Consider the following 27,472-nt stretch of genomic DNA (forward strand, 5'->3'; position numbering starts at 1 on the left):
AGGATTTGATTTGTATTTGTTTTAATGCAGGTGAAAAACAGGTGTATCAGCTTGCGTCACAGAGATGGCGGCACCACAAAATAAAGGAATTGTCGTGTCATTCACAAAAGAGAAGAAATGAAGAGGAAGAGAGGAAACAAACAGGAACAGGAAAAAAACATCAAACTTTCACTTGTGTCACTCAGATGAACCTCAGTTCTTCTGTTTAACTGTGGATTCAGACCTACAAAGCTACATAGTGACTGACCTGAAGCAGAGAGACAAGATAAAGAGCTGAAAAAATAACTCAGCTTCTTGGACTAAAGCATTTCTTTCACAACCAGTGAAACCCAACTCAGAACACCGATCACAACAACAGAGCATGCAGTGTCCGAGACTGTTAAAGAAAAAACATCATCTGTTCACAAACTGCACAAATCCACTCTGTGGCAAAACAGGAACGTCACACAAACACACATCACTTGCTGTGTTTTGAGACTAAGACGTAAATGGAGACAAATGAGTTCTGGGCCTACTAGCTGAATCGTTCGTGTTGTGCCAGATGACGAGGCCAGACCTCATGTAGTAAATAAAGGGCAGGCCGTGTGACTACAGATGATTTAATCTCTGAAAGTGGGACTTATGTAACGACTAAATGCATTCTACTAATTCGACTGTTTCCACTTATTTTTTACACTTAGCCTTTAAAGCTATGTGCTGGAATGTCCATTTAAATAAACACATGGATGGGAAGTGAAACGAACAGGACAATGAAAATATTTTGTATTGGTGATTTTAATCAGCTGGATGTGGATGTAGAAATCTGAACCTTTCTGACAGAATCTTTCATCTAGAGAGTTTCTACAATACAAAAGACAGAGTATTGTGTACATGAATACATATAATACTAATCATATTAATAGAGATCACCATGCTCTGGTACAGTTCAAGCTTTTAGCATATCTGTGCATCATCATCGGCTGCTAAACAAACTCTTCTGATCCTCTCAAAACAGTTCACCAAACAGTTCCATCTTCCGGACTTTTCTGGATCCCTCAATCAATGATTCAGTAATGAATTTAACTTCAACATTCACTGGCAACTGATCTTTCTCTGGCATTTTTCAGTCTAATACAGTATATCTATATATGAACAAAAAGTATTGGGACACCTGCTTATTCATTTTTTTCTTCCAAAATCCTACACTCGCTCACTAGAACTCCCCCAATCACTTGCAATGCTCCTGACACTAGTAGGGTGAGGACAAGAGCATGCCTCCTCCAGAACATATGAAGTCAGCCACCACCTCTTTTCAAATGTCCACCAATGCAGCATCACTAGGCGGCCAATGCACTCTGAGAAAAGTGCCGGATCCCCAGCTCTGATACATCAGCCAACAGAGCCAACAGGCTCCAGCTGCTGATGGTGAAGCATGACCCGGGACGGGATTCGAACTCACGCTGCCCGGGCCATAGTGTCACAGGGAAGGCTTTCTACTAGATTTTGGAGCATTGCTGTGAATATATGATTGCATTCAGCAACAAGAGCGTTAGTAAGGTCAGGATGTTGGATGATCACCACCCCACCTCACCCCAAAATAATTATCGGATGGAGCACCATCCATCATTCCAGAGAACACGGTTCCACAACTCCACAGCTCAATTATACCCCTCTAACCCACGCCAGGATATTAGGCATGGCACCTATAGGTTCATGTTTATCTGCATCAGAGTTGTATTCTACTGGCATCACTTCTCTACAGACACTATACATGCTGTGTGTGTGCATTTGCACATTTGTGTGAGCAAAAGTAGCTGAATGCATTCATTAAAACGGGTGTCCACAAACATTTGACCTCATAGTGAATATACATATACAATACAATACTTTCAGCTTGTTTCCATATACTTAGTAAAAGAACAGAAAATCCATTAACCTAAAACATGTTTATAAGAAGTTAATGTGCAGATGTTGGAACACCTTCCCATTGCTTTTCATTATAAGTGTGTTTTCAGTTAAAGGGTTTTCTGTTCTTTTTTTTTACATTGCAGTAAAATGACTCTAAGCAACAGATACTGTAAGATCAGCTGAAAAACGCTTCCGTAAAATATGCCCATCTCAACAAAAACATTCCCAACCTGCTATATTTGCACTGCCTTTTGTAGCCCATCTCCAGATTCCCAGTACCATCCTATAGCCTGACTGCTGGTTGATCCCTCAAACTGCTCTTCTAAATTCACATAATCACGTACTAACGATTTACCGAGAAGCTTTTTAAAACAACTCCTTGACGCCTGGGCGTCTCAGCAATAATCATTCAGGACCTGCTGTATTTGCTCTGACCTTAAAAGGCCTCTAAACATCTCCCCCCATACATTTACCGTCTCCATGTGTAGCTATATGTGCTCCTAAAGCTAGACTGTCCCAGAAACCGTTTGTTCTCTGGGCCAGCCAGAGATGCACCAAGATTAGCCTCAGTCATGGACCTGGGTGGCTGAGGCCGTCTTATCGGTGATCCGTATGGTGCAGGAGCAGCCGGGGCAGACGCTGTGCTTTTGGTTGGGGAAAGAAACGACAGAGACGAGCGACTGGTTCCCCAGCCCTGGCTCTTTGCTGGGGGCTCGTATGAAACCTTGGCCTTCCAGTCCGCTGGAGGTTCAGGCAGCAGCTTCCGATGAGCTGCTGAGCGCAGATTAGTGGCAATGGATTGCTGCAGGTCCTGGAAAGCGAAGGCTTCATCCACAAGGCCCAGAGGGTGGCGAGACGCAGCCTCCCATGGAGTTGGAGGCTTCCGGCCCTTTTCTAACCGGAAGGCCTGCCTCTCTCTTGAAAGAGAGGTGTAGGTTGCATGGGACGATGGTCTTGGTGATGGGGAAACGGATGCAGATCTTGAACTGATGCCCAGTGGGGACAATCTAACAGGTGGAGATAAAGACGAGCTCCGTCCAAGTGCCTGAAACAAACAACAAGAATTTTTTATGAAACAACAGCAGTTACAGACATCTCATCTGAAATAATGAGGCTAATTTGTATTATATATATATATATATATATATATATATATATATATATATATATATATATATATATATAAGTATTATATATATAAGTATTATATATATTATCTATTAATATTATTATTACTAGTAAATTATTGAATGTGTGAAGAACCGTCACATGATTCTATGACACTTTACATTATGTGGAAGTTTAAGCTTAAACTCTGGACTGTTCATTCGGCCTTCACACTCATTTATCTCATACTCATCTGGTTAGTTCTCTGATAAACCATTCACTGATAGATGGGCCTCAAATAATAATAATAAAAAAGATATTTAGAAAAAATATTTCACAAAAAATTAAAAAAATTATATTCATTCTATAACTATAGGAAGATATTATTCTGAGATGCCACATTATTATTTTGAGATACTAAGTCATTATTCTGAGATACTAAGTCATTAATTTCATATACTAAGTCATTATTTTGAGATGCTACAGCATTACTTTGATATACTAAGTCATTATCTGGTGATGCTAAGTCATTATTGTAATGTAATAAGTAATTATTTTAAAATGCTACATAATTATTCTGAGAAACTAAGTCATTTTCCTGTGATGCTTAGTTATTATTTTAAGGTACTAATTCATTATTTTAAAATGCTATATAATTATTCTATAACACTAAGTCATTAAGTCTTTATTTTTGAGATGCTAAGTCATTATTCTGAGATGCTAAGTAATTATTTTAAGGTAATAAGTAATTATTTTAAAATGCTATATAATTATTCTAAGATACTAAGTCATTATTTTTGAGATACTAAGTCATTATCTTATGATGCTTGGTTATTATTTTAAGGTACTAAGTCATTATTTTTAAATGCTACTTTTTGTAGCAAAGTCATTATTTTTTGAGATGCTACAACATTGTTCTGAGATACTGTGCCATTATCCTGTACCTAAGTCATTATTTTTGAGATACTAATTCATTATCTTATGATGCTTAGTTATTATTTTAAGGTACTAAGTCATTATTTTTGAGATGCTACAACATTGTTCTGAGATACTGTGTCATTATCCTGTACCTAAGTCATTATTTTAAAAATGAAGTAGTTTACTAACGTAGTCATATAATAACTAAGTCATCAATAGCTTCTCAAATTAAGTATCTCAAAATAATGGAATAGGAAGTTACTGCATAATGAAAAAAAAAAAAAAAACTGGTGACAGTAGCTGGAATGAACTTCCACACATAATTTAGTTAACAGATAGTCAGATGATCTGACAATGTCAGCCACGTTCACAACATATTACACTGAAGTAGCAGGGTGTCAACACTTAGAATGACTGATTTTAACGAGAAAGCCTTTTCAACTATTTTTGCAGCTGCATTTCAAAGCTTGGACAGTAACAGCTGATGAAATGTGAGAACTGTAATAAATAAATATTCAGTGGGAATGTTGTTTGAGGTCTTCTTGGAGCCTTAGAAACATTGTTACACTGATTCTCTGGTCAAATCTACACTGGACAGGAATGTATTTAGCAAGGACAGGCTGTTCATGAGAAACTCTCAGTACTGTTTTGTCTCCTGAACGCAGGAAAGTCTCAGTCAAGACAGATTAAACTCCAAGAACTCAGTCAGCCAGCACCGGCCACCTACAGGTCGAGCTAAAGAGCAGGGGTCACATCAAGTGGCCATTGATACAGGATGTGTCAGCACACCACTTAGCCAACCCCCTGTGATTTCTCTGAACAATTAGCTTATGAAGAGGCTCCTCCTGAGTAATCCACATTTAGTCCCGGTTAATGGAAGCGGTTTGACCTTCAGTGTGCAGCACCTACAGAGAAGGAGCGCTGGATGACATTATCTGCTTTCTGTGACTCTCTCCCCCCATCAGAGCTCCACTAGAACGCGGCCACATGCAGGACGTGGGTTCAGCAGCGCATGGCAGAAGCTACAGCAGAGCAGCCTGTGCTGCCACCTGCTGTTCAAGAAGTGCAAAAACAGCCTGCATTTTTTTTTCTCGACCAAAATGATCCGCTGCTTTTACGGCTAGTGCTAAGTCAGCTCTTTCAGCAAGTGCAAGAGCTGTTAACGACCAGTAAAACCAGTATACCCCCTTAACGGGGTTTACCCCTCTAGTGCAGGTCGGGGCGGTGGGCAGTAGCACATGTGAATTCACTCCATATAGAAATCTGACAAATGGCCATTTCTACACACACACACACACACACACACACACACACTATATGTCCAAAAGTTTTTAGACACCTGCTCCTCCAGAGTTGCTTGTGAAATCAAGGGTGATAACAGGGTATTTGTCTGTTTCCTGCTGAAGTAACAGCCTCTACCCTTCCACAAAAAAGTCTCACACTAGATTTTGAAACATTGCTGTGAGGATTTGATGACATTTGGCCATTTGACCTGTAGTGAGGTCAGGTACAGATAACGGATGGTTATGATCAGAGATATTGGCTGGAGCTCTTTAGAGAGGTCAGTTCCACTGCTTCACAGTCCAGTGCTGCGGGGCTTTATACCCCTCTATCTATAGGGTGATATCTATGGGGTGCTATCTATAGGGTGATAATAGGGAGTTGTTTTTTTCCTGTAGTAACAGCCTCTACTCTTTCATAAAAGTCTCACATTGCTGTGAGGATTTGATGGCATTTCAACTTATTCCAGAGGTACTGGCTGGAGCGTCTGCGCTTTTGAGAAGTCAGTTCCACGGCTCCACTGCTTCATACCCCTCTATCTACCAGATGGCATCAGCCATGGTGCATGTGCAACTAAATGCATCTCTCTCTCTCTCTCTCTCTCTCGATATATATATATATATATATATATATATATATATATATATATATATATATATGATATGTTGGATCTATGCATAATACATATATTTTTGGTTGGCAGATAAATACAGATATGTGCATATATGTAGAAAACGCAGAAGCTGATAATTGTGATACCAGTTTGATGGAAATTGAATGGCTACACTACATGAACACTGGATGGCTCTCGCTTCTGCAATAAAAAGTCTGAATAAATCTAAATGAGATCAAGAGACAGGTGGTACACGAGTGCCCTCTTCTCTTTCAGGTCATGGGATGAGATATCAGATTCTTCCAAAAATAGCCCGAGCCTGGCCCAGCAGTGAGCCTTGACTCATATCACTTCCATATTTCACAAATTACACGCCTTTGCACTCCTCAAGTGCATGATGCAATTCACATCCACTTTTAGAACCATCGTTTTAATAACCTGCTCTCAGCAAAGAGGGGATACTAGCTACTACTTACCCTTTACACTATGTGAGGAGCTGAAAACGCTTTGTCTAACTCTCTCATCTCATGGCCTTTGGTGGCCCACTGCTAGCACCAAGTTTAATGCACTGGTGTGGCATTCTGTTCTATTGAGGGCAATGACAGTGTTGTTCTTCTGATAAATGAATAAAAAAGTGAACGCAATAATAATAAGGTGATGCAAGGCAGGGTGAAAGCGGCAGTCACATGCAAACGGGAACCAAAGAAACTCAAAACAGAAGGACGGAGAGTCTTTTTTTAATAGCACTGCGGCAAATCTTACAGAAAGTGCACTATAAAGAAAAACACATAAAGAAGAAAAATGAAAGAACATGATGGACTAAAGAAAAGCTAGCAAATAACAAAACACTCATGATGAATGTTTTCTAAATTTGCAGTCACTTTACAGGAAGAAAAGAATTGCTGTGTTTCTTTTTATCAGTATTTGGAAACAAATTTGTCACAAAAAAATGAGACTGGTAGAAACAGAAATAAAAAGCGTGAAGCAGGAAATAATGCAATGTGTGAAACCCTATTTGGAAATAAAAAATGAAGAAGATAAGCATGACAGTTTGAAAGTTGTAAAAGGCAAACCGTACTTCCTGCATTAAACAATATCTACACAACTTCACAACTTTCTTTTTAAATAAAGGCAAATTTCTTCACCAAAGGTCTTCAAAATGACCAGATCTGGGTATATATATATTTTTATATATATACCAGGACTGCACTGCATCTGTGTTTAAACTTTGGCTCAATACATCCATACTTCCATATTTAACCACTTAAACCATAATATTAATTCATACTGTTCAAACAAGAGCATTTAGTAGGAGGCCTACATTCAAATGTTTTAAATCCAGGTACTCAGTGGGCATCATACTTGATTGAACAACCTCCCTTTACCCTATAAACTATTTTCTCTCAATGACCAAACATTCACTTATCGATATTCCTCTTACGCCATCCGATGGACATTGCATTTTGGGCCATGTCATACTACCTGCTTGAGGTACACACATTTAAATTTAGTCTAATTAATATCAGACATCGGTCTAGGGCTACGTTAACACAGCAGGTAAACTGACTTCACATGAAATTTCGGTTTAATCTTCAGCAGAATCACAGGAGCTATTAAGGAGTTCCAGTGGTTGACAGCTAGGTTTATCACAGAGAATATGTTCAGGCTCGCTGTAAAAAGGGCACGTTATTCGGCCATGGCCACTTCATTGGTTTGCATCTTTGGTTTCTCTCAACTTTGCTTTAACGACAACATCACCGGGCAACCAACGCGTTCAGAGGAAGGCATTGTGTATCTGGCCCTGATGCATCGGCCAGCAGACCCTACTACCGGCCTGCATTGCACTGGAGTGATGTGGGGGGAAAGTGCCATCTACACACCCTGAAAAGAGAGCAAAGCCAATAGTGCTCTCTCAGGGCCCTGGCTGTCGAAAGCGATCCTCTGGTCACAGTGACAGTGTCCTATTCCGCTGGACCAGTTGGAGCCCCATCATATAGAATTACTATATCATGTAAGAAAGTGGTCCAAATTGGAAAACGTCAGTGGTTTTTGCCATTCAGACAGATAACACATCTGCACACACATGATGAAAAAGATCGGATTTGGGCCATTTGGGCTTTCACCTGCTGTGTGAACATAGCCTAGTGCTTGTAATATATGTGCAACATTAAATGATAAAACAGCACAAATTATTTAAAATATACAGAAAATTGTTATTACACTTATATTTTGTCAAACACTCATTCTTTAAATTTGACTGTTTATAGGAAGTGATAATTATGTGGCAAAAAAATATAATAATAATATATATTATTGTATATATATATATATATATATATATATATATATATATATATATATATATATAGTATTTCTTTTCTCTTTTTATATACAGCTTCCCATTTCAACTACACACTACTTGTCAACATTTTCAACAGCACTGGGCTTCCAAACCTGTGCAGCACTTTTTTTGGCAGAGAACTTGGGTTTTGGAGCAGTAAGAATACTGCTTCCTGAAGCAGAATCTGCTCTTGGTGCTACTGGGAACGTAGGTGCCACATAGGAACTTGGAGCTGACTGATAGCTTGGGGCTGGGGCAGCTGGATAGATGGGGTTAGGGCTAGTTTGATATGGAGGGGGCTGCTGGTAAGGGGGACTTGGGGCTTGCTGGTAAAGATTTGAAGGAGGTTGTTGGTAGGCATGCTGGGGATTATATATTTGTTGATAAGGAGCTTGTTGATAAGCATTAGGGGAAGGCTGATAGCTGTTGGGAGGAGTATGGTGATACGAGCCATCATGTACAGAAGGTGAGGGACCAGACATCTCATAGTGCTGCTGGGATGGCTCGGGCTGCTGTGGTATAAAACCATAGGGGACAGGAGCTTGATCATATCTCAAATGCTGGTTTTGGTTTGGAGAACCAGCAACTTGGATGTAAGCTTGGGCTTGGGCTTGGGCTTGGGCTTGGGCTTGAGCTTGGGCTTGGGCTTGGGCTTGAGCTTCAGCTGCTTTCTGGGCCTCAAGCTTTTCAGCCGCCTCTCTTTCTGCAGCAAGTTTCTCCGCTGCTGGCCCATACGTAAAAAGGGAGGAATTTAACTGGTAGGGTTGATGCTTCATGACATCCAGAACATGAAGGGGTTTGGGGGCAGGTTTGTCTTTCTCTTTGGTCTTATTTTTGTTCTTTATAGAAGGGCTAGAAGATGGAGGTTGTTTGATAGCACCTGGTGGATATGAAGGTGACTGAAGTGGATTGTATGCCAAAGGTGGAGGAGCACGGCAATTAGGTGAATATTTCCATGTAGGTGGCAAAGAAGGTGAAGGTGAAGAAGGTCTTGCCTTGTTTGCTTGCACTGTGTCAGAATCCACCACATACTTCTCCATTCTGGACTGCCTTTTAGCAAAAAGTTCAGCTCCTTTCCCTCGCAAGGCTGGCATCTCGAAAGCTGAACCCATTCCAGTGGGGGACATTGTACTGCTTGTCGGAGTGGGTGATGGTACCTTTGTTCCAAGTGTGTATGAGCCCATTCGCTGTAGAGGAGGGGGCTGAGTGGTCTGAGGTGGACTCCATGGTTTAGCTGATGGAGGAAGCTTCTGAGTTTCAGTAGGTGCCGTGTTACTGATTGGACCTTGCTGGGGCCGTGGTGCCCATGTATTTAGAACAGTTTGATTCTGAGAGCGTGGTGGTTCCTCATGCCGAGGTTGATGAGCCCATGGAGGCTGTGCCTGAGCTGGAGGCTGTGGCTGAGTCCAGGGTGGCTGTACTCGGTTCTGCTCTGGTGCCCATGAGTTCACTGATTGCTGTGGATGCTCTTGAGGTTGTTGAGCCCATTGTGGTTGTGGTTGTGACTGGGTAGGCACGGACTCCCAAGGACCCTGGGGTTGCTGCATCTGTGCTGGTGGCTGTGGTGGTGGTTGAGCCTGCTGGGCCCATGGAGGCTGGGCTTGTACTGGACTCTGAGGTTGAGTCCATACATTTACAGGCGGCTGTGGCAGTGTTTGCTGTTGTGCCTGAGATACCCAGGGTGGTTGAGGCTGGGACTGAGCCTGAGGTTGGGCCCAAGGGGGCTGGGGATGATGTTGAGGGGCTGCCCAAGGTGGTAATGGTTGGGATTCCTGTTGTTGTTGCACCCAGGTTGGCTGAACTTGGGTCTGATTTAAATCTTGAGACCAAGCGCTAACAGTTGGCTGTGCTGGCACTTGGGATTGGGCCCATGGAGGCTGAGGTGGAGACTGAGTCGGAGCTGTTGCCCAAGAATTCATTTGAGGTTGGGCTTGAGGATGGGCTTGAGGATGGGCTTGAGGATGGGCCTGAGGGTGGGCTTGAGGATGGGCTTGAGGATGGGCCTGAGGGTGGGCCTGAGGGTGGGATTGAGGTGGACTCTGTGTCACCCAAGGAGGTTGGGTCTGTGACTGAGTATGAATGGATGTTGATTGCTGTGCTTTTGAAGGGACTTGGGCTTGTGTTACCCAAGGTGGCTGCATGTGTGGCTGAGTCTGTCCAACAGTTTGTGACTGAACCTCAGCTGGACTCCAAGCACTCACAGGGGGCTGCTGAGGGGCCTGAGTTGAAGATGGACCCCAAGAGCTGACTGGTGGCTCTGGCTTTGCTTGTACCGGAGGTGGTGGCTGGACAGGGTGGTGGTTGTTTATGTGCTGTTGGGGTTGATTCTCACTCCAGGTCTCTTGTTGCTGATCTGGTTGCATTTGTTGCTCAGATGGACTCCATGCCTCAACTGCTTCTTGCTGTTCCTGTGAGGGGGGGTTAGGGGGAGCTTCCTGTAGTTCAGGAGCAGGTGTGGGGGAGGGTTCGTGCTGTGGTATGGCTGAGGACTCCATTTCAGGGGCAGTGTCAGCTTCAGGCCCAAGAGCCTCAGCAGTTGCTGGGACGTTATTTTCAGCATGTTGAGGGAACTGCTGGCTTGTGATTTCTGGTTGTGGTGACCATGGTGGAGAGGCAGGGTTTATATGTGGCTTGGGAGCAACTGGTGGTGGGATTTTGTGCTTCACTTTAGGGGACTGCAAAAAGTTGCAGGCTTCTGCTCCTAGACTTAGGTAATCCTCCTCTGGACCAGACTCAAAGCCTGCCTTTTTGTCACCTCTGTTAAGGAGATTTAGCAGCTCTGGATTCGGGGACATTTTTGGAGACTCTTTGAAAGTAAACATTGGCTTAGCTTGGTTCTTCCTTCTGGTATCTTGCAAGATCCCTGTCTTGATTGCTGGTACAGATATTCGTTCATCTCGGGACGCGATTTGTTCACCCTGTCCAACTGAATAGCAAGGTTGCTCTTGACTTGATGGGGAAAACGGGGCCGCTGCCTTATTCTGTACAGAGAATGGCTTGGCGCTTCTATTCATGACTGATGACTGCATTGCATTGGTTTGACTGGACATACCATTCATATGATGTGCATACTGTTGCACTTGCTGCTGTTGTTGATACTGCTGGGACTGATGGTACTGCTGCTGGTATTCTTGCTGTTGTTGGTAATGCTGTTCCTGGTACTCCTGCTGTTGTTGGTAATGCTGCTGCTGATACTCTTGCTGTTGCTGGTAATGCTGTTGCTGATACTGCAACTGCTGCTGGTATTCTTGATATTGTTGCTGCTGTTGCTGCTGATAATATTGATCTTGGTATTGCTGGTACTGCTGTTGCTGCTGTTGGTGGTGCACGTTTACATCCATGTAATTCTGGCTGTCGGTAGCCTGGATGTAAGCGCGCTGATCCACATGTTCATAATGCTTCTCGGCCTCCTGAATTCCTTCGACGGGGATTCCCTTGCTTCTCAACTCTTCATGTTCAGCTGCAATTTCATCCATACGCTGCCTGCGTTGAGCAAACATCATGGCTCCTTTACCCTTGGTTTCAGGAAGCGCATCCATGTCTTCTGGGTTGTGAAGCTTGCGCTCTATCTCAAGCAGTCCAGTGTCCCAGTCAAAAGTCACAATGCTTTTGTGGCCTGGGGGATTCGTGAAGAAATCCTCATCAAGTTCAGTTTCACTGGTGGCTAGAACTGTAAATTCAACAGCATGTGTCTCTTTGTTGTCGTCTTCGTCCTCCTCGTCCTGGAACTCTGGTTCGTTCTCTCCAGTTCCGTAGCTTACAAGTGTGTACTGCTTGGCCCTCTGTCTATGCTTCTTGAACATCAACACCCCCTTGTTATTGGGGTTGGAAGCAGCAGCAGTAAGGAGAAGAGCAATGCGCTTACATTTAGACTTGGCCTCCTTTACCTGCTTCTCAGACAGGCTCTCACTTCGCCGGAGCCCTTGGAAAGGGAGAGAAGGGAGGAGGTTAGATCACAGGGAGGGTATTGATGGTGATGAGAGGGATATTTTTAAATGGTTACTACTAGTTGTCTGTGCATAAGTTTGAGCAAATCAAGCCAGAGGCATGTGATCAATTGCAATTAGGAACTGAATTGAATTTCCAAACTTTCTCAGACACATTTGTAAACTTTGTGCTAACTCTCAGCACACATGGGCTCTTCTACACAACTCTCTGAATAAAATAAATTAAATCTAATCAATTCCCACAAGACAGGTCTATCTATAAGAAGATAGCTATGCGTTTTCAGCTGGTGGTGCAGACTATAATTAAGAAACGGCAGTTCAGGGCAATTGTAGAGGCCAATAACTACTTGTATGCTGGTAAAGCAACTGCTGAGAAACTTGCAGGAAGATTTAGCTCAAGAGGGATGGTGCACCATTCCAATGTGCAGTGTTGTGTGCACAAACATAATTTTCATGGAAGACCACCATGGACTACCTAAAGACGCTTCTAATAGCCCTTACATCATGTGTGAATAGACCTTAAATAAGATGTTAAATAAGGCGGCCCGATGATATCTTAACCTAGAGAACTAAATGGGGAAGAATAGTGGGGAGCAAAGAAGTGAAACATTCTAAAAAAGCTAGGATTTCTGTCACATGGTCCTGTAAGGTGAATCAGGGCACACCAATAATTTAGATGTTTTGTTTTATTTTATTAAAGACAGAGTAACTGTGCTTTAAGATTGCTTTATGTTTTATACAGCGCTACAAAGGCTGTGATTACCACTTCTCAATATTTTGGCCAAGGATGCTGAATTCTCAGCACCCCACATCACTTTCTCTCAATTACATCAATTAATTCTACAGGCAAAGTGTTTCCATTTCAGTGCGTCATTAACCAAATAACTGACCCATGGCTAACATGCTCTTAAATGACTGCCTTATAATACATGTTATTAAGACAAGCCATTCACAGCTGTGAAACTGTGTCAAGAGGTTACGACTGAGGTTGAGAGAATGACAGACCCAAAAACTAATTGTAAATTAAACTCTACACTTTTAAAATGGCTTAAGTAAAATGTGTCCAAACCAAAGTCCTTATATCTACAACTCTCTTCCCCCTTGAATACAATGTGGTGGTAAAGTAATGGAAAGCAAATCACCATGTGATAACAGTCTGTCTTACATTCCCCATCTCAAGATGGGGATAACTGCAGATGAGAACAGAACACTTCCCTTTTCAGTGCTGCTAAGATGGCCAGTTTTAAAGGATCAGGTAACGCACTAGTATCCCACATGTTGGTGTCTGTCAAATGACTCTCCTACAGGCAGCAGGGGCATACCCATGTTTTATTCTTATCCTCACCATGTCACCCTACAAGCCCCCTCCCCAACACCATGCATTAAGACAGCACAGAGTCTAGCAAAGAATTCATTCATTTGAATTAATTAATTTTATTTCATTTGTTAATTTTGATCACATCAAAGTCTGTAACAGTATATGGGATAATAGCATTTAATGTACAGTTGTAGACAAATAATAGTGAAGTGATTGAATGTAAACCTACATAATATCAGCCTAACACAGAAGGGCATAAATAGCCCTGACATAATGAAGCAGGTTTCCACACTTACACTGAAATTCATTATTCAGACTCCACAGGATTTAATGTGAAGTTAAGTTGTTTCTTGTGAATTAATTCAAATGAAATACCTGCTGTTAGTACATAGTATACAGGTGTCATCCACACATTAGTAATATTCACTTAAAAAAATGAGAGACCATCTAGTTCATCTAGCAAACATAAGGGTCTGAAACCACACTGTTAAAGAGCATTAGAACTGGCCATAAAATGAGATGTCACTTACTGGCGTGCCTTGCCCGGTGCTTGTTGGGCTTGTTGAGCTCCCTCTCCGACTCAGAGTCCCCCTCTTCTGATGGAATTCCAAAGGAGACAGAGGAGGAGGTGGGGGCTTCCTCGGTACGCCCTCCTTCTCCCTCACCATAATCCACTCGTTCACTGGCTTTTGCTTCAGTCCCATCAGAGCCCACCCTTTCCTTTCCGGAGCCCCTCCCTGTTGATTGTGTGGTAACCTCTACCTGTCCAAGCAAAGCAGATGGAGCACTGATGAGTACCCCTCGTTGACCCAAAGGCTCTCGCTCGTGGCGAGGGATGTAGAAGGTGCAGCCTGGTGCGCTGGTGGTGGTAGTGTTGTCGTTGTCCTCACTGTTTTTTCTCTGATAGAATTCTCCTTCAAATCCACGAGCACTGCCCAGTGAGGTAGAGCCTGTGTCCGCCAGGGTGGTCTGAGACAGCGACAGCTGCAACTCTACCACAGATCCTGGAGTGATTTCTAACCTGGTTCCTCCACCTCCAGAGATTTGGGTGTTCGCTCCAATTCTGTCCTTTGGTGCTGGAATGCAAAACTGGGTTCGGACCATAGGGCTACGTCCAGGGCTTTCCGCCTCACTATCTGTCTCCTCATTAAATGCTTCATCTTGTGATTCAGAGATGTAAAGTTCCTTCGGACCATGCAGCCTGTGTGGTGGTGAGATCCGCAGAGTGATGCTAACTGTTTGAAAGCTCCCTTGAAAACAGCATCTGCAAAAGAGAAGTATTAGTTTAAGCAAGGTTATACATTTTAAGTCTTTGACTTTTTCACCTATCACTTTAAATCACATTAAAATCTGTCTCCAAAGTATTTGCAATGTACATGGCTAAACTGGCTATAGTAAAACATATTAGAATGTGCAATTGGTTATATTCATTTTCTGTCCTCCTATAAAAGAAACAAATTGTTGGCTTATTGTTGGATGCGCTGCTGGATGCGCATACACACATTCACATTACTGAACTGCATCCATAAGAAGGATTTAAAGTGTGAGGAATATACATTTTTAAAAACTTTTCTGTTTTTTTTGTTTGTTTGATTTTTTTAAGTGCGTTTAAGAACATTAACTTTTCTGTTGCAGAAAATTGTTACAATAATTATTGTCTTGCGCTCATCCTATGCATCTTTTATAGGTATAAAGAAGCTGTTTAGCATTAAGCGTGAAATTCTAATAAAATGAGTAACCAGAATGCAGAATGTTTAAAAATCTTGAGGCAGATAACAAAAAATGATTAGATAAATATATTTTACAGTATTTTATTTATTTCTTTATTTAAAATGTAATATTGTATTTATCTCTATATAGTTTTGATATATAGCATAATATATTTATATAGAAATAAATATATTATACAGATTTTCATTTTAGAACCTCTTGGGACAAATGAGTCCTGTGTGGGTGAGTTATCTAAGAGTTTGATCTCCAGAGATGCCACAGCCATCCGTCTACAGGAGTCCAAGAGAACATAATAGGCCTCACTCTCATTGGGTGAGTAAGATGGGTGGGATCACTCAGCGCCATGCAAGTCAACACTTGCATCTGTTAGTTGACAGAATTAGTCACAGTTCTTCTCTAAGCGTGTTCAACTGTCCTCGTCCATCCTGTGTTACAAGGGGAGAACTTGGTAGAGGGTAAAATTAGATAAGACTAAATAGTCAAGTTCCCCAGACCCCCCCCCCCCCAAAAAAAAAACAAAAAACAAAAACAAAAACAAACAAACAAACCCTGAATGTTAACTTTTGAACAGTAGTTTCCAGTATACATTTATATTCTTATGCCTGCTTGTTCTAAAAGGTAGTTTGTGATACCAGCAAAATCTAAACTTCAACATTTGCAGCTTTGTTCTTTACATATCAGAAAATGTCTTACTTTATTAATCAAGAAGAACTGATTAAAAGACAAAAATAACTTATGATTATAGAGCTATTTTGAATTAGCTAAAATGAAGCATCTAATCATTTGTATTGCACAATATATTCCAGTTCAGAGCCAAAAGTCTAACATTTCTATAAAAGAGAAATCTGACATGTTATTATGCTAAAAACTGTCAAATGAGATACCCAACATAGAGGCAGGATTATTGTTTAAAGCAATGAACTATAAACTACCTGTTTAAATATTCTATATTATTTCTGCAATAGTTTGTAGTTCATACACCCAAAATTAATAATCAATCTCAGAATATGGCAAGTCATAAAAAGCGTCAAATGAGACAGCGGGGAGAAAGGTCACCGTGTTTAATGAGCCAGACTTTATGTATGCAGTATGTTGTAAGGTCACACAGAGTATTACAACAAAGAGGAGAGACACATGAGCTATTCAGTAATTAATCATGTGTAACAGAACGCTCTACATTACACCACTCTGTTAGCACAATCCTTTGGTAATTCACCAACAGAAGCCGACAGCTCTCTCGAGTTAAGTGGTTACTTTTGGGTCATAAACACAAAGCAGCTGCTTTGCCATTTGTTTTTTCTCAAAGGTCAAATCAGTCAGTTCTTCTTCTCCATAAAATAAGCAATCAAAACTTAGGGAGGGGAGGGGGGGCATCATCTCCCAATGAATACATAAAATCAGATTTTAGCATTTGATTCCAGTTTACTAGATCCAGATAAACCCAGAAGAATTGACTGGTTATTAATGTACAGAATTATTAATCAATAATTACCATACTATACCAAAACATACGGTATATACGTATAGCAACTGGAGCAAGGAACTCAAGTGCAGGCCCCTGACAGGCCCTGCCGCTTCAGTGGTTTATCTTATAGTTTAAGGGGATGGGTTTGATGAAAGCCTAAAGGAAGACTTTACCGTGCATTTATTACACAGCTTCACCATAAAAGTACCTTTTCACCAGTAGTTCCAGACCATCAGTGGAAGCTTGAATGAGAGCAACAACCTCTGAAAGGCTGAGGCTGGAACAGGGCTTTCCATTCACAGACACAATCTCATCATCCTCACGCAAACCAGTGAAGTATGCATGGCTGCCTTCCTCAACCTGGAGAAGAGAGCACAGACACAAGAGAGGATCACTGTTAGTCTGGGATATATTAGATGGTAACTGGACAGACAGGCCTTCTAGATGAACATCCTTCAGAAGAGCTAATCCTACATTTAAGAAGTTAGAAAAGGTAGCTGAAATAATCTATCTGATATTTTTTTTATGCTGGGTTCCGGATACACAAGTGAAACCATATAGACCTATTTGTACAGTGAGTAAAACTTCTGCAATCCAAGCTCTTGTTGATTGTGAGCATTCAGACCCAGTGCCTCTATGTTACACTGCACAACAGCTGCAGGTTCCGTGGCCAAACAATGCTTCTGGCCTTAGACGTCCGTCATCCGCCAGTCCAGAATAGAGGAGCGACAGTGGAGGTCTACTGTAAGATTTAACACTGACCTTTACTTTGACTCTGTGCACATCACAAATCAGTCCTGAATGGTGGTCATCCAAGATGGTCTGCAAAGCTAATGCATTGTTGTGTTACAGCTACCTGTAATCAGAGCTGGGACCCATTTCAGAGCAGTCCACCCCATTGCAACCCATATGTTAAAAAAAAACCCAACAAACTCTGAGTGTCTATTCTTATGAAACACTTGCACACACACACATGTTGGCAGCATTATCAATATAATATAAACTATTGTTGACCTCCCAGTGGAGTAATTAATGCTACCTTAGACAATCCTCGCGGACAATTCTCCTTCCAAACAAAGCAATCAGATATTTAAAAAGCGCATTTAGTTATATTTATGCACAGCTACAACTAGGACCCAATGAGTCATTCTGGGTTGCTTTTTTATTTTAGACAGCAGTGACCACATTATAACGCATGGGGTGTAGGCCACAGCCGCCTGAGCCAAACTGTAAATAACACTTTCACATGCTCAGCTTCATTCTAGGTCAGTCCACACCAGGTGTTTCAGTCCAGCACATAGTGGGTTGTGCCTCAAGGGTAAAGAGATCCATTTCACAATCAAATATGTCAATTCTACTTTAGTTAGCAAACGACTCCAGATTTAGATCATCTCCTTAATGAGATGTTCTCAGAAATGTTCCTGCTATGTATTGGACTAACATGGGCAAGTTATGTAATATGTAATTATTTACTATGTTAGAAGTACACAGCATGTCCTAAACCCAGCATGGTGGTTATGTCTATGGAATTTACAAGCTTTACAAGAGAAGGAAAAACATGTTTAACATGATAGTTAATGTAACAAGATTTTACAAGTAACAAGAATGTTACAGTGATTATCAGTCTCTCTGACTGTGTGTCTGTCTATCCATCCACCTAGCTAGGTAGCTACCTACAGCACATATACTTCCAACACATATAGAACTTTTCTCAGTGGGTCTTGGCCTGGACAGTTCTACTGAAATGTGCCTTTAGTATTGCTTTTCTTTATAACACCAATCAGCCACAACATTAGCACCACTGACAGGTGAAGTAAAAACAATTGTGGCATCTGTCAAGGGGTGGGAACATTTGGCAGCTAGTGAACAGTCAGCTCTTGAAGTTGATGTGTTAAACACAGAACAAATGGGCAAGCATAAGAATCTGAGCCACTTTGACAAGGACCAAATTGTGATGGCAAGACGACTGAGCCAGGGCTTCTCCAAAACATTAGGCAGATCTTGTGGGGGTTGTCCGGTATGTAGTGATTAGTAAGTAGCAAAAGTGGTGTAACAAAGGTCAACCAGTGAACTGGCGACAGGGTCATGGGCACCTAAGGCTCACTGATGCGATCCATGGAGGCCCCACCTCACAACTTACAGGATCTGCTGCTAATGTCTTGGTGCCAGATACCACAGGACATCTACAGAGGTATTATGGAGTCTATAATAGTGGAGATCTGTTGTGGTGGCACAAGGGGGAGCTATTCAATATTAGGCAGGTGGTATTAATGTTATGGCTGATAGGTGTATGACAGAAAACATGTTTCTTCACTGCTTCTTTCAGCTGTAGTGAAGTTACATATTATACAATAAATAAGATTTATGCTGTAGCCAACTGACCATGAGGATATGTTGTTAAAATCAATGTACTATTATTTTTTTTTTACGGTTATTGCATTAACATATAAAACCCAAAAATCCCTGCTCCACATGCTACAAGCTCTTCCCATGTTAAAGTGGGCGTACTCAAGTAGGAAGACACCTAGATGTGCAGGACTGGAGGTACCCTGAAAGCAGGGTTGGGAACCTATGTTCTATGACATTGCTCTAAAGAACTCTTTTGGTACCTTTATTTGTAGGAGTGCATGGTCTCTGTTGTTTCACTAGAGGGCAGTGCTCTGTCAGTGAAACATCAAGCCTTATAAGCATTAAATATTCAGCTCCATTGAACCTTTTCACTGATCAGGCTGAGGAACTGGACTTGCTGAGAGTGAAGCTGCAAACATCCTGTACTGTGGTCACAGTATTTTTAAAGACTTAAGATGGCAGTCTCATGATATTTGAAGATATATATATATATATATATATATATATATATATATATATATATATATATATATATATATATACATACAGTGAGTCCAAGAAGTATTTGATCCCTTGCTGATTTTCTTTGTTTGCCCACTAATAAAGACACTATCCTTCTGCACTTTTAATGGTAGATATATTCTAACATGGAGAGACAGAATATCAAGACAAAAATCCAGAATATAATTTTAAAGAATATATTTTAATTAATTTGTATTTCAATGAGGAAAATAAGTATTTGATCCCTCTTGCCAAACACACTCAATACTTAGTGGCAAAGCCTTTGTTTGCAAGCACAGCGGTGAGACGTTTGTTGTAGTTAACCACAAGTTTAGCACACACACCAGGGGGAATTTTGGCCCACTCTTCTTTGCAGATCCTCTCTAAATCATGAAGGTTGGTGGGCTGTCGCTTGGCAACTCTGACCTTCAGCTCCCTCCATAGATTTTCGATCGGATTGAGGTCTGGCGACTGGCTGGGCCACTCCATGACCTTAATGTGATTTTTCTTGAGCCAATCCTTTGTTGCCTTTGCTGTATGTTTAGGGTCGTTATCATGTTGGAAGACCCAACCACGGCCCATTTTCAGATCCCTGGCAGAGGGGAGGAGGTTGTCCCTCAGGATTGTGCGGTACATGGCTCCATCCATCTTCCCAGTGATGCGGTGAAGTAGCCCTGTACCCTTGGCAGAGAAACACCCCCAAAACATTATGCTTCCACCTCCATGCTTGACGGTGGGCACAGTGTTCTTGGGGTCATAGGCAGCATTTTTCTTCCTCCACACATGGCGGGTGGAGTTGAGGCCAAAAAGTTCAATTTTGGTCTCGTCTGACCACAAAACCTTCTCCCAATAACTTGGTTCATCTTTCAAATGATCATTGGCATACTTGAGGCGCGCCTCCACATGTGCTCTCTTCAGCAGGGGTACCTTTCGGGCACTGCAGGATGTGAATCCATTGTTGCGCAAAGTGTTGCCAATTGTTTCCTTGCCTTTATGTCTTTATTAGTGGGCCAACGAAGAAAATCAGCAAGGGATCAAATACTTCTTGGACTCACTGTATATATAAATTCATTTTTGCCAGTGAAATTGAACAATGACTGACCAACTTAACCACTAATATCCATATTTAACAAAAGTGTCTATCAAACAAATAGACAGAAAAACTAAAGAAATAAATAGATTAACCTGCACTTACAGCATTCTTTAAAACATATATTTTTTATAAGTTTTTGGAACTGAACTTCATATAACTTCAGAAAACAAAGACGTGTTCAAAGTGCAGTTTTACCTCAGAAAGGTTTATTTTAACATTATTATAGCATGTTCAGAAAGTGCTTGGCACCCTGCAAGTAAGTGTGTGTGTGTGTGTGTGGGGGGGGGGGGGGGGTGGTGAGAGTGAGAGAGAGACATTGAGCAGAGAACGAGTAAAAACTTATTTGTAAAACTAATTTACTGTATAAGACATGTGCCTCTCCTCCGTAATTGCAGTTTAAAATTCGCCGGCAGAAGCGAGCTGGTTTAGTCCTCTAAGGGCGTTTTTGTGATAGCCATGCTTTTGCAATGTGAAGCATTTGAGCTGTTGGTGATGCTTCTAAATTTAGCTCTGCCCTTTTTTTTTGCATAACGGTATTGCAGTATGGAAGAAACGGAACGGTAGTATAAATTTTGGGTAAATAGCAAAACACTTTTGTAAGTCGCTCTGGATAAGAGCATCTGCTAAATGTTTTGAACCGGATTGAACCATCATACCGTCCAGCACTAGTTTGTGCACAGAAAACTAAAGCACTATCAGCAGTGTAACTACACTGAGCATTTTTCAAAAAACCAATACGCTAAATATTGAGTTATTAATAAAGGCTGTTACCATAACGTCACTACAGCAGCTTCAGCTATAACAACTGGAGCAGTTATTCCCCTTAAAACAGGGCATTATTCCAATGGCTTTATATGGCTTCTTTATGTGTACTAAGGAGTGATAAAACAGGGCTGATGTGTCTTAACAACTGGAACAGCAGGGGTAAATGGAACAGTTTAGGCAGCCGTATATGGATCTCTCATAGATCCAGCGTGTGCAGAGTGACTGCCTAAACAGAAACGGAGGCCTGCCTGAACGGCCAGAATCAACCCTCACTCAGCCTTCCGTCCAAAAAAGGAGGGGAAAGAAGAAACACTCGCTTTATTCACTGTGTGGGACAGAGCAAAGATGAACAGGCGGATGTCAAAGCTGCACATGCCCGTTGGTGGTCATATACACAACATGGACCTGAGGCATGAATCTAAACATTATGTCCAAAAGTATTTAGACACCCCTTAAAAAGCATTGCCAATAGAATGGCTCTGAAGCAGCAGTACGTGAGCCTAAGGTCACCAAATCATACGTCGAGCGGACGTTATTGGGGTAAAAAGACCCATTGAGCTGTCAAGAAGGGGCTGCGTTCTCTGAAGCTCCATTCAATACCTTTGAGATGAGTATGTTACAATACAACCTGATTTGGACTGAGCATGTGTGTCAGTTTATGGTTCAGTCCTAGCTGCACAATATTTGTGGTACGAGGACTTTTAAGCTTAAACAAGTTTGTACAATTATTACAATGATTTGATATTAAAGCCAGTGTGCATGTTACATGGTATAATTTGCATATACTCTGTAAATCTAGAAATTTATTATAGACGATTATCTATAGAAGATTATATAGACGATTCAATTCCTACAACTGTATTCAAATGTGCAATTATCACACTTAACCATAGACCATCCATACACCAGGTCATTCAGTGTCAGCAACTGCAAATTATTTAAAATGTATATGGATTAACAATCCTTAAAAAGCTGTAATGTAATCTTTTTTTTGCTAATTACACTTGTTTTTGTATTCTGTATGCTGTAATATGTATAAATGTGTTACTACCCAACCCTGATATTAGGTAACATGTTATACATGTGTGCACTCACCAATTCCTTGTATATGTAGCAGATAATGATACTAATATTGGCCTTTACAGTGCTGATCTAACCAATTTCAAAATGAGTTAACTGTGTACTGGGAGAATCCTTCTCACACAATCACACATGATCCAGTCTGTTCAGATGACTCACCAAACGCAAACACACATACACTGGCAGTCAAACAGAAAGACACACTGATGTTTAGCAGCTGTTCTGGAATTGCTTGATCGTCATCAATCTTTTATATTTTTTGTGGAGAACTACAAAAAAAATGACTTGATATGCAGACAAGACCAAGCAGCCTCACCGCTCTTCCAGTGATGGAAGTTCATGTGACGTCATGATCAGTACAATCGCCACTATAGGAGGTACGTGGTATGTGGACATCAGTAAAGGATGTGTGGAAAGCACAGTTCATTTGGATCAATGAAATATTATAAAAAAATAATCACAGAGTGGTGTGAGACGGCTGTTATGACCAGAAGAGGACCTACACACTGCTGATAGACACTCTTAATTTTCTGTTTCATGTTTTTTGGTGTACAACAGTGATCTGAGAAATGACTGCCAGTGTAATCTAATCATGACGCATCCCGGTTTTACCTCTGCATTTACCACTGTATGTCCAGGCAATTGAGATGTTGCATGAACATACTGCAGTATGCAGCACTATCAATGCAATGCAGAAATTTGTCAGGATCACATAGCCATTTCAAAAGAAATAAACCTCCATAACCTCCTTAATGTTAGTTTAATAATGAGTTTGAGGTAAATAAGTTGATTTTTATTTTTTACATTTATGTAATGCTAGGCCATTTTGGTCCATTCATCCTAAAACAATCCAAAGGGCAGCTGGGAATTTAATATACAACAATAACAATCAAAATTTATCAAAAGGACAAAATAAAGCTTCAAGGTTTGAAGCTTTTAGACATCTGTAACTAAGAAAACAGCCAGACTTTAAAACAGCAACCAGAACAACAAGGATAAACAACATAAATTCCTAAATTCAACTTGTATTTGAAGAGCAGCTGCTTCTCTTGCTCACAAATTTGGGGAGGTATGTTTTCAATTCTCTGGCTAACCACTTCCAGGCACTGGGCAGGTAAAAGCAAACCATTGTGTTCTTTGGCAAATTAAGCTCCTACTATACAACCTACATTAGCTCTTAGTGAAGTGCCTGCATACAGTTGGGCCACAGGGTGTAAATTAAACTGGATGTCTGAGGGTGGCATAATGCTGATTATGGATGTAGAAATGTGGTAGTGACTGTGTAATTTAGGCTGTTAAAGCATTTCTAATAATTGCCATGTGCAATCATTATATGCAGTTTTCCAGTTTTATCTGTGTATTTGTTCTTGTATCTGTGTATTTTTAATATTGCAGAAAAAACAATGTTGCAATGTCATTTTTTTCAGTATCATGCAGCCCTAATGCATATTATCAGCCGCATTTTGCAAGAGTTGTAATAATATAACTGTGATAAGTGGATAACTGAAGCCACTGTCATTGCAGGACTATATGTATTACTACAATGTGCAGATGCATGTTCAACACTACTAATATAAGGGAGTGTGTAATGTCAGCATCCTCATTAGTCCATTTAAATGTATGTAGTTCATTTAAATGGATAAAGCTGAAAGCCTGTCCTGTAAGGTGTGGTTAGCTAGCTGAAGAGATGGTGAAAACAGTTGACTAGGGTTAGCTTTAAGCCTAGCACATATAGCACTTGCTTTCCCAGCTTTTGCTTCATCACATGCTGCTTCTTCGAAGACTGTCTAAAAAAACAAAGTAATAAAAACACTGTGTTCCCCCAAAGTGGTTGTTGCATTTTGCTGTGATACAGGTTTAGATGTAGGGTTTTAGTAGTGCATCGGGTTCTTGTAAATTATGGGTGTGTGAATAGGTTTAGTCAAGACTTATGCATAACAGTTATGTGGTTTTGGATTTGACCTGTTTTACAGTCCTGTTTTGGTTATGCAGGATTTGCTCTTAAAGGAGGAGACAACAATGTTTGAGGTTCATGTTATGTCACTTCATGTGATACCAAACTTCCATTATTGACCTATGTCAAGGTAAATACAGTTAGCCATAGTAGGGCACCTTTAAAGAACACATTTCCCAAACTGATACTCGACTACAGAAGCACAATTACACAAGTATTCCACCCCTGCTTTACAGCAACAGCACCTATAGCTGACCAGGTCAACCCATTAATTAAAGTAGTGTCCACCCTCTTTTGAGTGTATTTACATGGTGGAATTTTACATAAACTAATGTGTGATCTACCTCCGTGATACTATCCAGAGATGTATAGTAAAAACACACGGTGAAACCCATAACTAGCTGCAAAGTGAGAACAGTAGAACATATGACCCAGCTTGTGAAATTCGTCTGTTCAGATGTTTACAGGCTTTTAAGTCAAGCTTAAGGTTGCAGTAGCTAATATCAGAGTTCTGAATCCAACCTCAGGTACAGACTTTTCTTTCAAAGGCCACATTTGTTTTGGCCAAAAGTCAAAGCAAGTGAAGGCAGTTCTGCATCTTTAAGAATGTGAGGAGTTATGACTTCAGCAGCTTTGAGATGAAGCCAGAATTCCCCTGAAAGACTGATGACAAAAAAAAAAAACAAAAAAAAAAACGCCTTATAAGGCAGTCTTCTGCATGCACCCACACACACAAACACAAGCCTGAAAATGAATGTCAACCCTTTCACGGTCTGTCTCCCCCCTGAAAAGCTAGGGCTACATCTGAAATTGCTTATCATAATCAACACTGGTCTTTCCCGGATGGTATTTCTCAAGTTCTCTATATGCCGTTTTTCGGGTGTTTTTATCCCTGATAGGTTAGCCTTTCACCTCCTTAAAAATCCTCAGTCAGGTAAAGTTATGTCTTCCAGATGCAGCAGGATCGCCCCACAGAATCCGTGCGAAACATCATTCCGTCATTTCAAGTGTGTTCACTAGAGTGCAGGCAAATATTTAAGCACTCAGCTAAAACGGCTGTTCTCACACAAGGCTTATATAATAGTGAAGTGAGACAACACACTGATCCCAGTTTCAGTTTAGCAACTTTAGCAGCTGCAAAGAACACAGTCTTAAGTGTTTTTGTCAGTCCCATAAATGAAGAAATACTGTAGCTAACTTGTACGTTGGCTTCAGTCTTCCATTTTTATGCCTGCTCCCCAGATGCAGCAGAGAACAATTTTACAGAGAAATTAAATTAGCCTTTAATTCAATTTTGCATGTGCTTGGCCTTGGCCGTGAAAAGGAGAATGCACTCTTTTACACTTAGCCTGGTCTGCCATGCTGCAATGTTCTCACTTTTGTACACATGTAAAGCTTAACCCAGCTTAAATACAATAAAATAGAACTACAGTCAAGGAAATGCAGTGTTACAGTGACTCAACGTAAAAATTCCTTTTCTTAAAAGAAATTAATATAAAAATATAATCTAACGAACATAAAATTTCTTAGAACATTTAGCATCTATTAGCATAGGAACTACAGTGTGTTAGGTGGTAATTTGGTCTTTCTGGTGTACTGTTTCTGGTATAAAATAAGAGAAATCTTAAAAGTGTCAAAAGTACAGGGCCCCTAAGGTGACATGGTGGGTGTTTTAATAAGATGTTGCTACATAAAAATAAAAACTGAGGCCATGAGATAATATATTGATACCCCATGAAATACTATATTTTCAACACAAGACAATACATTGCGGAAATTACATAATACATTGATGCAATGCATTGATGAATTAATATATTGATGCCACAAGTAAACAGTTAAGTTAAGGCCTTGAAATTAAATATTAAGACCATGAGCTAATACAATAAAGCCACAACATCATTTATTGAGGCCACAAAATAATATCATAAAATAATATATCGTAATTTTGTGTGGACGTTATACATTATTTTGTCACTATAATATTTTGTGGCCACAATATAGTATTATCTTGCCACCCCTTATTAAACACAACCACATCACTTTAGGAGTTATCTACAAAAGAGACTTCAAAAGACACCAGAGACCTTAAAAGAGTCCCCAAAAGAGACCTAAAAAGAGTCTCCTAAAAGACCTCACAAGCGTCCTCAAAAGAGTCCCCAAGAACATGATATTTAGGTATTTTATATGCATTAATTGAAATATGACTTATGTATTCATAAGTGAGTAAATGTAACTACTCACTAGTCACTTGTGCATGCATTAGACTTATTAACAGTAGCATTTTCCATTAGAATACAAACAAGGGGTCCCCAGAACTCACCTCAATTAGTCACCAAACTCACCTCGTTTTAATGATCAGCTAATTAGAAAAACAATGGTGAACTGAATTCAGAATTTAAAAAAGACTAAGTACTAATCCCTGCATATGACATTACTGCTCTACAACCTGTTTATATGAGTTCCAATGCGCTGGGTGACATCCAGAATAGTGTGTTTAAATGTGCTAGTTTAAGCGAATGCCCAATTGCTACGCTGTCTTACATTGCTGTCTGTAGGCTGCTTTGCTTTCTGTTCTGGACAACTTCCAGGTCAGTGGAATGCTTGTGTTTCTGAAAAGTATTCGCGCTCTGTGGTGATGACATGCTGATGACAGCTTTACTAACCCAAGCAGTTATGGCAGCAGGGTAGAATCATTAAGTGAGGTATCAGTCTTACAGCACTGGTGACCAAGTGGAACCATAGACTTTAGTAGTTTATATTAGACAGAACTCAGCTTAAGCTTCAGTTCTTACATGGAAGACTAAATAAATGAGACATTAAATCTCTATTTTGCAAATGTAAACAGTCTTGCACTCAGAGGGCCAAAATGGACTTCTGGAGCAAAGTATTTTAAAGAAACACCACAAAATATAAGACTTATTGCCAATTAAAGTTATTTTCCTAGAACTGTATGTCCAAAGCCAAGAACCTTTACAACTCTTGGCCAGGCGTGAGCACTTCTTCACCTGCCACTGGGTACATTTACTGTACAGTATTAAGGGAGCACCTGATGCAAATAGAGTAACACTGTGTTACAGAAGGTGGTATAGTTTTTCCTTCACAAATAGTAATTAACCATG

The 27,472-nt window shown here is 40.7% G+C and overlaps 1 protein-coding gene across 2 annotated transcripts in view; it reads right to left on the reverse strand.

Moving 5' to 3' along the window:
- Window positions 1-4: 4 nt before the first annotated feature.
- Window positions 5-27,472, reverse strand: part of synpo2a (synaptopodin 2a) — a 30,001-nt gene continuing 2,533 nt past the window's right edge. The window contains exons 2-5 of one of the 2 annotated variants that reach the window (XM_072687790.1): window positions 16,817-16,968; window positions 13,943-14,676; window positions 9,143-12,069; window positions 5-2,932 (exon numbers count right to left, since the gene is read on the reverse strand). In XM_072687790.1, the coding sequence (XP_072543891.1) occupies window positions 2,357-2,932; window positions 9,143-12,069; window positions 13,943-14,676; window positions 16,817-16,968 (4,389 nt within the window). In that variant the 3' untranslated portion in view covers window positions 5-2,356. Of the gene's footprint in view, window positions 2,933-8,190; window positions 12,070-13,942; window positions 14,677-16,816; window positions 16,969-27,472 lie in introns of those variants that run through there. The other variant, XM_072687789.1, reaches the window with a different exon arrangement.

Source organism: Salminus brasiliensis, chromosome 9 (assembly GCF_030463535.1).
Source record: "Salminus brasiliensis chromosome 9, fSalBra1.hap2, whole genome shotgun sequence".
Taxonomy (NCBI): domain Eukaryota; kingdom Metazoa; phylum Chordata; class Actinopteri; order Characiformes; family Bryconidae; genus Salminus; species Salminus brasiliensis.